A 14,789-nucleotide genomic window follows, 5' to 3' on the forward strand; every position below is an offset into this window, starting at 1 on the left:
CAGGTCCCTTCTGACCCTAGAAACTATGAAACTATGCATCCTGCCATACCTTGACCCACAGGGAGAGTGACCCAATGCAGGACAACAGGTTATGTGTTGCAACAAAGGGTAGGGACATCTATTTACTCACCATTTTTACCACCATAAAATTTTTTATAGTAGCACAAATGCAACATCGGGTGACGCCTGTTTCTACCTTTGGATCCATAAATTCTAACTTAGCTTTCCTTTCCAGGCTGCCACTGCTCACCTTGAATCCCTCCAGCTTTCTGTTTATGCTTGATCCCTTCTGAACATCAGTCCCTTCAGCATCCAAGCCCTATACCAGCCAGATACTGAATTGCTTGTCCTTGATTGACTTTTATCCACCATTCTTTCCCTTCAAGACATTCTATAGCATACACTGAAAGCTTCTTGCAATATTATCTATAGTGCTATTTAGAGTCTCCTCCACTGTCAAGTTTCTACCTAGAAATCTTCTCCAGGACTCTCAGAGGATGGAACAGTTCAACCACAAAGGCAACTTTCTGAGAGCTTATAAGGCAAGTTGAAATAAAACATGTAATGTAACAGAATTTAATGTACCATTCTGGAACAACTGGTTCTTGCTAGAATGGGCTTTTGTCACAGAAAAATACTACCAAAAGAAAAATATTCAGCATTTACTGGTTTCAGTGACTAGTTTTTTTAGACCAATGCAAGAACAAAATTAGCTGTTTTTTCTTTAGATGACTCAGAGTTCCTATATTTCATTATAACTTTAGCAAAATTACATTTACCATCAGAGATTCTTGCATTTGTCCTTAAGCCCAGAACCTAACATGGGGATAATCCATTTAGCTGAAGAGACTCAGTACTGGAGGGGAGATATTGCCTTTTGTTTAGAGTGAGACAGTCATCTTTTCCTCTCCTGTTGTTTGTCACTTAAAGCTGCTGTAGATTAATATAACCACAAATTTGTCACATCACATTTTCAGGCATCAGCTTTTATTTAGGAGACGTCGGAAGCGTAGCTAGGGAATAAAAGTGTGCATCTAACTCTGATTTTAAACATAAACCAAGTTACAGTTCAGATTTTATTTGGACTAGTCAAGGAGAAATTTTATAGTTAAGGTTCCCACAGCAATGCAAACCTACCTTCCTACTGTTAGACACTAAACTAGTGTCTTTACTTACATTAATCACAAACACCGGATGATGTGGCCTCTTACTGGACAGAAAATGGTGTTAGTAAACAGCTAGACTTGTTCTCGCCAATATCTGTGGATTTTATGCAAATCAAGTTCTCCCTTTAGCAGAGGGATGTATACTGTTTACAGTGAAACCTGTTTAAGATAGCACCTGTATAAGCAGAAACCTGTATACTCCTGGCATGCCTTCTCATCTGGGAATCTCCTCCTATAATAGTAACCTATAAGAAGGAAGTAAAAAATGTTCCTGGCCCTGTATAATTCCATGTTTAACAGGTTTCATTGTATATGACACATTGATTAATAACTCTGCCCCCAACTTAAGTTTAAGAATACCAAAAGGTGTTATGTTGCCAGTTCTAGAGCTTGTATTCTTATCTCCGCACATCCCTCTTACCACCATGCCACCTTTTCAGAGGAGCATTTAAGTCTCCATCTCTAATCAGTCCTTGGACAACCTGATAATAGGCTCATGTACAGAGAAGAAGTCTGAAATATCCATAACTCATGTCATAAAAGCTTCTAAACATATCTCAGATAATAGATTTCAAACATTACCAGGAGGTACTGGGAAAACCAGTAGCTGGAAGGTTCTTAAAACATAGGCCAAAGGACAACTGTAGCTCATGAATGTCAAAATTTAGGTGTTTACATATCTCTGAAAAGGTAATTGGTTTGTACAGATGTTTGCATACTTGTTTTAGTCTGGTTATTTAAGAATGGCTGAAGCCTGTGCTCGTTGTAGATCACTAGGTTTTTGCTGAAATAGTTGTACTACCCTTCTTAAATGAGAGATGCTTTTAGTTACAAAATTTAGACAAAGAAAAAAATCTACCTAATCTCAAATTAATTTAATAGGAGCAATCAAAAGGTGCTCACCCAAAACACATCACTGCTTAAGTACAACAAAGGTGGTATAGCAGAATTAGGCCCCTGGGTTGATTATGACACCCCCTGGAGGCTGTGCGGCTCCTCCTTCCTCTGGGTCTTGAGTCCTACCTTCTCCTTATCCTGCCATACCTTTGATGTTATTTAGAAAGGAAAAGATTGGGAGGCGGCCCAAAATCCCCAGGGGTCTAGTCTCTCTTGCATTGTCTGTGGCTCTCGTCGCCAGTTACCTTAAGGGCTATGTTCATGGTCTCTGACTGTCCCTAAAGCCATGCCCATGCCTCACAGGTATCACCAATTAATTATTTCAGTAGGCCTTCATCCCCAGTTTGGTATTGTGCCGCTTCAGTCCTCTAGGCCCTTGTTAGGTCCCCAGGCCTCTGCCCTGTCCACTTATGTGACCTTTAGTCTAGGTCCATGGTGTTGTACCTGGCCCCCAGGCCCCGGTCAGTGTCTTGTCCATCTCTGTTCTGTATGTAGACAATAAGGCACAGCTACAGTGCCTCTGACCATAGGAGAAGATACCCCAGGAGTACAGCACTCCCATTCCACACAAGCTATGGTCGAAAAAATGTAGCTGTTGTTTGGCATGTACCCAGTGCCACCACTTAGCTCTGAGAATCAAGTTTGCTTCCTGATGCACACCTAGTGCTGCTCCAAGGACTGTTAGGTTACATTTTTTCAGGCTATGGTGGATACAGAGTAGGGGTGCTGAGCTATTCTGCAGCATGCCCCAGCACAGCATGAAGGCTATGCAGACGTGACTAAAGATATGTTCTTGTATCTTGTCTAGAGATAATTTCACCCAATGCAGAAGCTCAACAATTACTGTGTTAATGAGAAAATTATTTTGCCACTGCATTACACGTAGTAGTGAAATTGCCTTTTATTATAAGCAAAAAACAGTTATACTGTGAAAAAACAGAACTCTAGATATTGTTTAGGAGAGCTACACATAAGTAGCAACTGACTAGACTCAGAAACCAACTGGTATATCAAGTTCAACATGGAGTGAAGGCAAAAATTCCAGAAACAACAGGAATTTACAGAAAAGATAGACTTCAAGATTATTCTTCCAAAAGATTTAACACTTTCTGACACTCCCAGCTGGGAGCAGAAACTAATGTCATTCACGTAGTTCATACTGTTTCAAAACTGTGGTTGGAGAGAGTGTGAAGTACTGTATTCTCTGTTCATCTCTATTCTGTGCTTTATTCTTCAGACCTGTTGTAGAATTTCCTTCCTCAAAGCAACGAGCATACACACTGCATCTACATTGGCACTAGAGGGATAAATGCAGTGAGAAAGCTAGATATCAACAGGTATGAATGGAGAAGAAAGTTCCGCTCCTTAATCTCTGAAGAATGGCTTGAGACCGTTAATACTCAGCACTGAAAGGATAGTCTTTGTGATTTGTGCACCTAAGAGAAAGAAAGGAAAAATTATGCTGAAGTCTGAATTACACATATTAGGTGTCTGCCAAATGATGGTTTGGGCTTATTCACAAGTTTGTACATGCTTCAAGGTTCTACATACTTCAGGAAGAGATCCAAGGTTAAGCACCCTCTAACACCTGTGTTATTAAGATATTGCAAATTCACAGATGGCAAGATCTGAATTTCTACAGCAAGGATTTAGGATTTTGCACCATATCATTTAAATGATAAGTTATCCTTAGAAGTATTTTCTTAATGACGCAAGGTACTCTGATCTCCACAAAAAACCTATTATGAAGTAATACTACATACTGACTATTTGATGCTTGCGCACACGTAGTATCTAAACTATGGACACCTATCTTGTAGAGGTAGTGAAAAAGCATAGAAGAAATTTTAAATAACTTATACGTGACAAATTAGTTTGACCACCAAGGTTATGACTCAGGCATTTGACTGCTAGCCCTGTGTTTCATTTTTCTGTTTTGCTGCCTCTGTAATGCTGGAAAATTGAAAATTATTTTCTAGAATGTGGTCCTTTGTTAGAGTTCTATTTCCAGAGAAATCTTACTATATCACTCAATTTCTACAGAGCATCTTTAAAATCTCTGCAAGCAAAGGTACCCTATGATTTAGATTAATTCAGGCATACTTCAACCCATCGTTTGCACTTCATTACCTGAGGTTTCAATATTAATTTGGAATAGAGGGATGCATGTTTTAAACTCTAAGCTCCAAAAGGTTCAAAGTATACTTCAGTTTGTGACTAAGTGCATTTCCCCTTGTTTGAGTCTAGCATTGTCTTCTAGTTGACAAAGGTTTCCAAGTAAAGCCTGAGGCTTCTGACTTCAAAAGATATGGCAAATGAAAACCAGCATGTAAATTAACGCTATTAAATTTTTAAAAATTCATCAAGCAAAAGAGTACAAGGATTACATTTTGAATCATAAGGAGTAAAGAGCTACTTGGGCATAGCTAAACAGAATGCATATATAATAAATGGAAATGTATGGAAGAACGCAAGTTACTTGTTCATTTCAGTATGTGTAAAAATCTATTTTCTATTTCTTTTTGTTTTAGAAATGGCACTAAAAAATAAAAATGTAAATGAAATTGTGGGAGCCAATCAGACTGAGAGTATCTCAGCTTCTAGGACTTGCATGGGCAAGTTTAATTTCCTAATCCCTCATTTGAGGTCAGCATTTAACATTTTAACATTAAATATTCAATCCTCAGCATTCCTGTGAGGCAGAGATCTCTATTTTACAGACAGTATGTTTCAGACAGATTGTTTAAGAGACACAGAACGAGTCTTGCATCAGAACTAGGATTAAATCGTAGAAGTAGATGCTCAGATTTTTCTCCCTTCTGGAAGAGAGTTAAAAAAAAAAAAATCAAATTAAGTTATTAAAACACAAAAGTTCTCACTCCACTTAAATATTACATTTCTCTGAAAAATATTTGACACCTCTTCATAAAATAGATTTTAGCCAAGTTTGCGTTTACACATTTTTAAAAAAAAAGAGATGCTGAATTTCATTCAAATGGGAACTCATGAATTTAAATTAATTCCTGAATATTTCTTTAAATAAACCTTATGAAACCCTCTGCAGAGGACTTTAGTGTTTTAAGTTGTCACCTACGTGCTCATTGCACAGACCCTCCAGTCTCTGTTAAAGCTGAGGATGGTTTCCATCTCCTCTTTAGTCAATTCGAAGTCAAATACCTGGGAACAAGAGACTCAGTTGTCAATTCATTCTTCAAAGTTTAATTGCTAGCAACCAGTGATCTAGCTAGGAACTTAATTCATGGTTTCATGGATTTCACAGAAACTGTGAAATCTCGGATTGTCCATGAAATCAACCAAAAAAAAAAAAAATTTAACATGCTGGGGCCCCACTGGTCCTTGCTGCTGGGAGGGGAATGTGCTGGCTGGCAGGGCAGCAGATAAAATGGCTGCTGCCCCCTCATCCCTCCTTCCCCCCAGAGGCCTCTCTGCCAAGCAGTACTAAGGAGCAGGGCTGCCACAGAATGACTGCAGAATGACAGTTTTAGGTCACGATCAACCCAGAAAAATTGGTAACCCCCCCACGATTTAAGTAGACCCCTAATCCCAATTTGAAAGAGGAAAACTTAAAAATAATTCTCAATTTGACCAGCAAATTGGTGCTGGTTAATAGTGCTCAATTGTTTTGTACAATAATTTCCTTTTGGATTTTGAGAATCTATTGCAGTGGTTCTTAACCTTTACAGACTTGAGGCACTTCTCAGCAAATGCAAACTTTCAGTTTTTCCTCAGTTTCTGACTCTAGAAAAATCGTGCAACTTTTCATTTGCAAAGAACTGAGAAAAAATATCACAACAGGTCAGAACGTTTTAATGCTACGGATTCCTGTTTGAAATCTCTGGGTTTATCCTGTGAATCACGTTTACATGACTAACAGTGACACAGTGTGGCAACCTTGAAAAGCTCTCAAGGCACCCTGGTGGAGAATCACTGGTCTATTGGTTGGAGGAAGACACGATTTAATATGACAGCCATGTTTTACAAGAGGTTACAATCAAGTGCAATGTATTATGTGTTCATCTTGCTGCTTTTGTTATGTACAATTCATGGTACCACCTTATTAATGCACTTTTTAAAACGTCTTTGTAATAGGGCTTGGTCCTGTTACTATGGGCGTGGAGGAGCCCGAATGGCCCCACCGCCTGAAAGCATTCCCCCACACCCACCCCAGAGCTGGAGAGACTCACCAGAGGCTGAGGACCCAGGTCCTGGGACACAGGGAGCCTCCCAGCAAGGGAGCTAACTCAGATGTGGGGAAGGGGAGAGAGAGCCAGCCACGTGAGTCAGCAGGGGGGAAAATAAAAGATGCTGAAAGAAGCTTCTGGGGGCAGCTGCACTGGCAGAGAGCCAGGCTGCCTGGAGCCTGGGGATAGCCTGGAGTTAGCTGAGGTAAAGCAGCCGCAGGGACGGCTGTGAGCAAGACCTCTCTTGTGTTTATTTGTTTCCACAAGGCCCACAGGCCCTCAGAGCCTCTGAAAGATAAGAAGCAGGAGCAAGTGAAGCCTGGGAAAAGTCTAGCAAGCTGGAAGCATAAAACTTGGGAAAAGCTAAATGGCAGTTTATTTGTTTAACTGTTTGTTTCTTTTGCATCTCTTCCAAGCCCAGAGTGGTGCTATGGACTTAACTCAGCAGCAGCACAGGAGAGAAACCCGAACAGCGAGTCCTTAGCTAAAGCCAGCAGCAAAACTAAAAAATGGTCAACTTGGGGTGCCTGTCCAAACATGCCAGCTCTGCACAAAAGGTACCCATAACAGTGTACAATCTCAAATTCAGTGCTCCAGTTAATTAAATTATGTTTTGTTACTTGAGTTATTTAAATTATATATACACATAACATAAAAACTCTTTTATATTCAGTAACATGTCATTGAATTAAACTAACAGGCCACATCTAAATGAGTGTGACCATGCGGTGTGGTGCCACAAACCCACCTGTGGTGCCACACACTACACACTCAGGCACTTCCCACACTACCTTGCAGCGTGGGAGTGGGGTGGGGAGAGTTGACCCTGGAGATCCAGGGTTCATAAAAACTGGTGCAGAAAAAAAGCCGGGTAGCACACGTGGAGCCAGTGCATGCTGCTAGCCAGGCTCCAAGCTGCAGGAGCAACACGGCTGCGGTTTCCCTGATTCCCAGAACCCTACGTAAGGCTGCCGGGGTCAGTCCTGTTGCTGGCCCCAGCCTCCCCTACCCCACTGGAGGTAACCTGCTGCACATCACAGGGTGCGAGGCACAGGTGTTCCCTGGGGACAACTAACAGCGGCACAAGGTGTCCTGCTGCTAATTGTCCCTGGGGAACCAAACGTCTGTGCTTGTCTGGACAGCCATACAGAGCAAGCTATGGGTCTGTGTAAAGAAAAAAAATATTTTCTTGACATTACAGACAACTGCTGTTGATATGCCAAACTATCATCTGTGGACTGTTGGCTGTCTGCAAGATCACCATAAGAAGTCCACGGATTTCATACATTCCTGTGTTACATTACTGTGCTTTTGATTCTGTGGACTTGCAGGTCACTAGTGAACTATAGGCTATAGTTTGTTAATGACTGCTGTTGATACAGCAATGTCAGGAAATAGTTTTATTTACACAGACCCACAGTTTGCATTGTAATTGTTTAATTGAAAGCACACCCTTGTGCTTTGTAATCCACGAGAAATAGAGGGGCTGAAAGAGGTTTGCTGGTCCAAAGAGTTTGGGAATCGCTAACCCACACAGATTTATTTACTTCTTTTCTGCTGCAGCAGAAGACTGCATTTCAGTGCTAGGGGAGCTCAATTCACCATTTTTTTTTATTCTTTTTTTGGCAAAAGGCAGATGAAAGAAACACTGAATAGGACCTCAAACAAAATTACAGCTAGCTCTGAGCTATTTCTGAGTTACTTCTGCTCACTTTCACTCTTGATCCACAGTTGCTGTAAGTTTAACTGAAAGAGACCCCTCATCTGACAAGGACTAAATAGGCAGAGTGATAAACTACAGGCACCTTTCACAAAGGAAGTGGAGACCTCATCCAATTACTACTAATCATAGTCAGGATCAGAGCCATTTGCAATCTTACCTTAAAGTTCTCTGCAATACGGTGTGGTGTAACAGACTTGGGAATCACAATCACATTTCTCTGAATATGAAACCGGATCAGAACCTATATAACCAGAACACCAGTCAGTCAGAACTTGACTGGATCAACTGTTTCTATTACAACAAAGATTCAATATACAGTAAAACAATGTGGTGCAATTCAGCAGGAACAGAGTTCGTACACTGCCTAATATCATCACTTCAGTACTGAAGACCAATTAGTGCTTGCTGAAGAGCACTGAGTGGGACAGAGGGCAAAGGCAGATACCTCCCCTTCCTGTTTTCCAGACAGTCTGGTGACTTCTTTCCCTTTCAGTCAGATTTAAAGAATCAGACTCCAAAAGACAAAATGTCTATGCGAGGCTGGAATGATGAACCAAGAGGACCCACTAAAGACAGCAGGAAGGGTCATGCCGAAAACTCACTTTATCAGCCATATGTACCTGTGCTGGTGTTTTATTGTGTTTGGCTGCAATCTCCTTAATCTTGGGGTCATCCAGGAGGGAAGGATCCTCTGGTTTAGCCCTATAAAAATAGAAAGCAAAGTAGTCAAACTGTGGAAAGTCTCTATAGCATGATTCTATGTACTGTAATAGGCAGCCAGAGACTCCTATTAGTTTAAGGGGAGAATGCAGTAGGTCCAAGCTTGCTGTGTGGGGCAGGCATCTGGGCAAAGGCCAGCTGCTAGAAAGCAAGCAGGCCAGGGATAGCAAGGACAGGCGCTACCCCTGGGCAGTAACTCTCTTGGATCTTGCTGCAGTGCAGTAATCAGTCAAAGGCCAGGCCTCCAGACAGCACAGAAGTAAAGGCTGCAAGCAGCTGGATTAAACAGCAGCAGAGGAGGGCAAGCAAAACCCCTTTGTGTATGGCTGGGAAGCCATGAGACCAGAAGGGGTGGTGCTTTGGGGCATATAAACTTAGTGCCTGAAGCAAGGTGGGCAGTCTGGCCCTGCATGTTGCAGGGAGAGGAGCTCTTGGGAGCTGCAGTAAGTAGGCTCACAGACATCCAAGCCCCCTAAGAGAGCTAAGGGGGAGTATGACTTGCAGTGTGACATTGACTGAGAATTTTAGTTGGGGAAGTGGTTTGCTTACATTTGTGTTGTGTTTAAGTTTAACTGGAGGAATGGGTTGTGGCTGTAGGGGAGAACTGAGCTCTTGGAGGGATGCCTGGTGAGGGCACCTGTGACAGAAGCCTAGCCTGGGGTCAGGCACCCTGAGGGCTGGAGACAGGCCAAAGCCAAGAGGGTTAAGACTTCTGTAGTGGAGCTGGAGCATGGGAGAGGCTGTAGTCAAGCTTAGGATAGTGGCCCAGAGATAGGCAAAGGCTGTCAGGGCTACAACCTGGGTTGAGGTGCTGAAGTCTGAGAGAGGCTGAGGCCAGAACAGGACCAAGGGTCCAGGGACAGGCTAAGGCTGAGGGCCAAGAGCCTGGTAGGCTGACAGACAGGGCCAGAGGGCCCAGAGAAATGAATTCAGACAGGGTTGGAGGCCCAGGGAAAAAGGTTGTCAACCCACCAGGCCCCTGGCCCTCTAAAGGCTCAGACAGACAGAGAAACAAATCTGGACTAATGCCTGTGAGACCTGGGCATCATTATGGAGGTGGAGAGGGCCACAATTATTGCTCCCAAGGTGATTTGTGCCCTAAGAAACTGACAGGGCCAGGATGACGAGTCTAGGAACTGAGGGACAAGACGGGTGGCAGCCAGACATGAATTATTAGCCAGCTGAGGTGAAATGAGGTTTGATCTGTGTCCCTGGGGCAGTCTAAATATTATAATAACCATCTAGAAGTGGCAGGTGATGTAGAAAAGGGAGGTTACTCTGAGGAACCAGAGTAGGGCAGTAGTAGCTTGGCCACCAGGGGGTGTTACTGCTGCTGTTGGGGTGGGTCCTGCTACAGTAGCAACAAAAATGCTTACCTAGAACAAGAGAGCTGCTCATTTATTTTGCATAAAGCATCATGCTCACATACATTAGAGGAGAGGTTGGAAAGCACTCTTACCATGGCCTGTCAGGAGAACCAAGAGGACTGTACGCAGTCACAGCAATCCCTTTGGATTGGCAATACTTGATCAGTTTTTCTTGGGTGAGGTATGGGTGACACTCAATCTGAAAGACAAGGATGTAAAGGTTCACAGCGGAAAACTGGACTAATGCTACTGTGCTTCAGGGGGTCTTTTTCTATTCTAACTGAAGGAAAAAAAAGCGAATTCTTTGTTATGACTCAAGGTAAGTCCTGCATATGTACACAATTCTCCAGAGGCGCGCGTGCGCGTATGTGTATGTGTTTAACTGGCTGTATTACAGCAGGATCTTGCAAAGCAGAGATGGACTTTATACATTAATACAATGTAAACAATCAACTTTATTCTGCAAACACATACAGAATAATTACCAATGTGCATCACTATTCAACTAAAGTAGTACTATGAAGTCTGTGAAAGTGTGGTATAAAAATAAAACTAAATCATTCTGGAGAGCAATTCAATCAAGCACACCTCTTTTGCCCTGCCCAGTATGAAGTTACAGTGTCTTTCTTCTCTAACTAAAGACAATCCATTTTTTTAAAAACTACTCTAGTACTAGTCCTAGAGCTGTAGTGTTATAGATCAGGGACTGGCAACCACTGTGTGTTCAACCTGCCTCAGAATACCCCTCACCACCAAACAACATGGATATCTGGGCTTCAAGGGCTAAATGAAATCGCTTGGTAGGCTGGATTAGGTCTTCAGGTTGTAGGGTATCAACCCCTGTCCTACCTAGACCATTACTTTAGAATAACATACGATCATTTCAGTGTTTAGGGATATAGCACATTCCCATCAGTTAGCAGGAATTAAACTTCAAAGCTCAGTTAACTGCTGTGCATCAATATGTGGCAAGCTACATAGGGTACTTGCCGGTATAGTAGCCTGCAGGTGGGGCCAGAGCTGGTAGTGGCTAGGACTGATTGGTGGAAGTCATCGGACCCAGGAGGAGGGCTGGGTTTAAGGCAGATAAGCCCAGGTCCTACGGAGAGTTTGCAGTAAGATTGTGGAGCCTGCTGAGAGAACACCACCTTAGTAGGATGGCTGCAGCTCCAGAAGTTCAGCATGAAGAACCACATCTAAAGCAGTCTGGAGGTTTCGGAAGGAACTAAAGGGATGGAGGAGGTTCCTGGGGACCCAAGGGGGGGTCCAGAGCCCAGAGTGAAGGGCTGAGAGTATGGGACTTAAGGAGGGGTCTGGGTGAGCCCAGAGAGAGGGGTCAAGTGTATGCGACCTATTGTAGGGTACAGGAGGGTCAAGAGAGTGGGACCTGATGAGGGATTGACCCATGGAATCTCAACTTGCCTGTGCCAGGCCAGGGCCCAAGATGGGTCAAAAGCCCCAGGAGGGACCACTGCAGAGATTGCCAGAGCTGGGGGAGCCTAGAGATCTCAACTGGCCCACGGTGAGGCCAGGGCCTTGGAATGGAAAGCCCTAAGGTCCATGCATGGCCACAGCCCAAGAGGAAGGGGATCAAGGAGACTGTGGTCCAGTATAATGATGGCTCAGACGGTGCCATCTGAGTTGGGGAGGGTCCAAACGAGAAAGGGAGAACAGGAGCTCTGCAGCTGAGAGTGGGCCCAGCAGAGAGAACAGGAGCCCTGAGACAGAGTGGAACCAGCAGGGAGGGCTGTAACCTAAAGCAAGAGTGGGAACACAAGGGTCCAGAGAACCAAAGAAGGGCCAGGAAAGCATTGGACCAGTAGGGTCCAGGGAGGGACCAAAGGCATCTGGTAGCCCAGGAAGGGGCTGGATGAGAGACCAAGAAGTCCGAGGGCCCAGGGAGGGGCTGCATCTGTAATGAGAGAACAACGATGAGGATGACATCTGTGAGGCTTGGGGCATGGTATAGGGGTGGAATGGAGCCACGTATTTTGCCCATAAGGCAAGAACCACAACCACCAGGTGGCCATTAAGATGAGACCAGGGCAGCCTCCTGTATTTTAATACCAATTATCATCAAGACACAGTGGGTGAGAAGGGAAGACTGCCCTCAGAGCAGGGCACAGAAAATTTTTTTGGCCTCCAGGGGCTTTGTAGCCACCCCTGGAGATGGTACCTTGTGATGCAATGGTCTTGTCAAAAGAAACCCTACTTTAAAATCCTTAACCAGAAAGTAAATACTAAGCACCATTTTGCATATCTGTGCATCTTCAGATTACTGTTGCTTATAGCATTATTAGAGAAAAGCAAGCATAGGTTTCCCATCAGTTTTAATGCCATCATCTGCAACTTGGATAGAATGGATGAACGGGTAGAGACCAGTTAGCATCTGATTAATGTCCTGGCAATTTACTGCAGCAGCAGGGTTCAATTCAGCCATGATTATCCACATGTCAGGGTGGCATTAAATGGATTTGAACTGCAAGGTGATGGATAACTGGAGACATTTCCAGGCAAATACACTTTGGGTAAGCATGGCCTCATTTCAGCAATGAAGTTCAAGTAACTGAGACTGCACTGTCATTGAAACCTCCTATATTGCTGCTGCTATCAGACAGAGGACCTTGGAATACTGTATCACTGGCAGATGGAACAAGTCACTGAACTATACAGATTGGGTTACAGCCCTGTGTTTATTTATTTATGGTACCAGTTGGTTTCTTGTATGAGAATATTGGCGCTGTCCCAGAATTTCTCAACTAGCTAGGAATATTAGTCACCATACAGTTTATGACTGGGTTCAACTGAGTTGACTATACATAACTATTCAGTTTTGGCAGCCCTCATAAATCCAGCTTCTTGTACAGTGTAAAATGGACTGTTTGAGCAGGTGGCCCCTTTACATGGGTGCCCAGGAGGCAGAATTCAGACTATACATAGAACAAAATATGAACAAGAAACATTCTTGTTTCTTCACCAGGCTACAGTCAGAGGCTTCTAAGCTGTGCTGTTCAGTCTGCTACAGTCTCTTCAAGGTGAAGGGCTTATATTATCACATAAAAATACTAAGATGTCATTCGTTGGTGCTTTATATTACAGAGTCAGTATCTGGATTAGAGAAAAAGCCTTCCTTAATACTGGACTAACCAGGATTTTTAGAGATGCACACAAATATCATCATCTGCAGCACATCTGTAAAACACTCCTTGTAAACTATATGCTATTAACTCAAAGATGACTTTCTTCTACACAGACTGTGTCGATCATTAGGCTACATATGCACTACATTTAATCCTGAGAGACAGGCACATTTCAGATCTATGTATGACTTGTGTTGAACAGATTTCCAGCTTGTCCTGTGAAGTAACTCACTGCGGATGTTTAGCAGGTCCGGCAGTATCTCAGTAACAGCTCTTGTACTTACAAAGAGAAGCAAATTATGAAACAGAGACCACCCTCAATCTTTCCCCACTTCTGGTAGCTGCATGAGGAATAAAAGTTACATTAAATTCTAACTACCTAAGATTTCTCTGTAGCTTTAATTAGATTGAGTGTTCTTTTGCCTTCCCTTCTACCATCTTATATTCTATGCTATAGAAATGTGAATCTGATTTATTCCCAAAGAAACTATAGAATTTAAAATTTCCTCTGAAAAAATACTTACCCCTTCTCATTCTGTTAATGAGATAAGAAGAACTCTGTAATTTACAAACAGAATCTCATGGAACGGATATTCCTTGATGCCCAAATTTTCACTCTCACATACCACCAACATAATGCTTGAAACTGATGTTAATTTACAGGGAAAAAACTAAACACATTTCTATTGCTGGCCTACCCAAACTACTAACATTCCCAATTGTTTGGAGCAATAATAAAAGTAGCTGAAGTAATACAATATGGCAAAACTACCAAAGAAAGAGACAAGAAATTCCAAGCAATCTGTGTTGAAGGGTTTTCTGTTTAAAAAGGAGCAAGCGGAGGTCACAAAATGTACCAGCAATTTTTGCAGAATGGATTTCACAGCCATGAGACCAAAGTATAAAACTCAAGCAGTAACAGCCTTATCACCTTGGATCATAATTAAATCAACTCTCACAAACCGAAAAAAGAATCGCACATTATCAGGGGTGGGACAGGGTAGATCCTAGAAAATTCAGGGTTCTGCAGGCAACGGTGGCTGATGGGTGGACTTCATTCTTTTCCTTTGAAATATCCTGCTGGTGCACTAGTTTGGGCAGTATTCTAGTGTCAGCACATTAAAGAGCAAAACAAAAAAACATGATCACTTCCTCATTTGAAAGGCTGCACAGCACGTCCTGGTTCACTGAATACTGCAGCCTGACAAAAAGGAGAAATTCTTGTACTCTATTCTATTAAAATATTATCATATAGCTTTTATTAGTAAAATACAACAATGGGGATCAGGTTTTATTCTCACTTGCATTTAGGTATGATTAAAATTAAATCCTTTCGTTCCTCTGATAAGGGGAACATCATTGTAATTCCATCCTTTTAAGTTGTGTTACCAGGGAGATCATAACCCCCCGCATACTGATTTTACTTTGGAGATTTTTAAAAAACAATTAGTCAGGAACCACAAAGTTATTTTCCATCACCACAGCTATTACTTAACTTCTAGTGCATAACACTGTAGTTGCTGCTTATAGTTTCATAGTTTCTAGGGTCTGAAGGGACCTTAGCAGATCATCTA

At 42.6% G+C, this 14,789-nt stretch overlaps 1 protein-coding gene across 1 annotated transcript in view; it reads right to left on the reverse strand.

Annotated features, from left to right (window-relative positions):
* Positions 1-2,022: 2,022 nt before the first annotated feature.
* LOC109296252 (aldose reductase-like) overlaps positions 2,023-14,789 on the reverse strand; it is a 23,308-nt gene continuing 10,541 nt past the window's right edge. Inside the window, exons 6-10 of the mRNA XM_019515572.1 lie at positions 10,168-10,274; positions 8,609-8,690; positions 8,146-8,229; positions 5,158-5,240; positions 2,023-3,499 (exon numbers count right to left, since the gene is read on the reverse strand). Of these exons, the coding sequence (XP_019371117.1) occupies positions 3,457-3,499; positions 5,158-5,240; positions 8,146-8,229; positions 8,609-8,690; positions 10,168-10,274 (399 nt within the window). The 3' untranslated portion in view covers positions 2,023-3,456. The remainder of the gene's footprint in view (positions 3,500-5,157; positions 5,241-8,145; positions 8,230-8,608; positions 8,691-10,167; positions 10,275-14,789) is intronic.

Source organism: Gavialis gangeticus, unplaced genomic scaffold (assembly GCF_001723915.1).
Source record: "Gavialis gangeticus isolate Ggan-Ray unplaced genomic scaffold, GavGan_comp1, whole genome shotgun sequence".
Lineage (NCBI taxonomy): Eukaryota > Metazoa > Chordata > Crocodylia > Gavialidae > Gavialis > Gavialis gangeticus.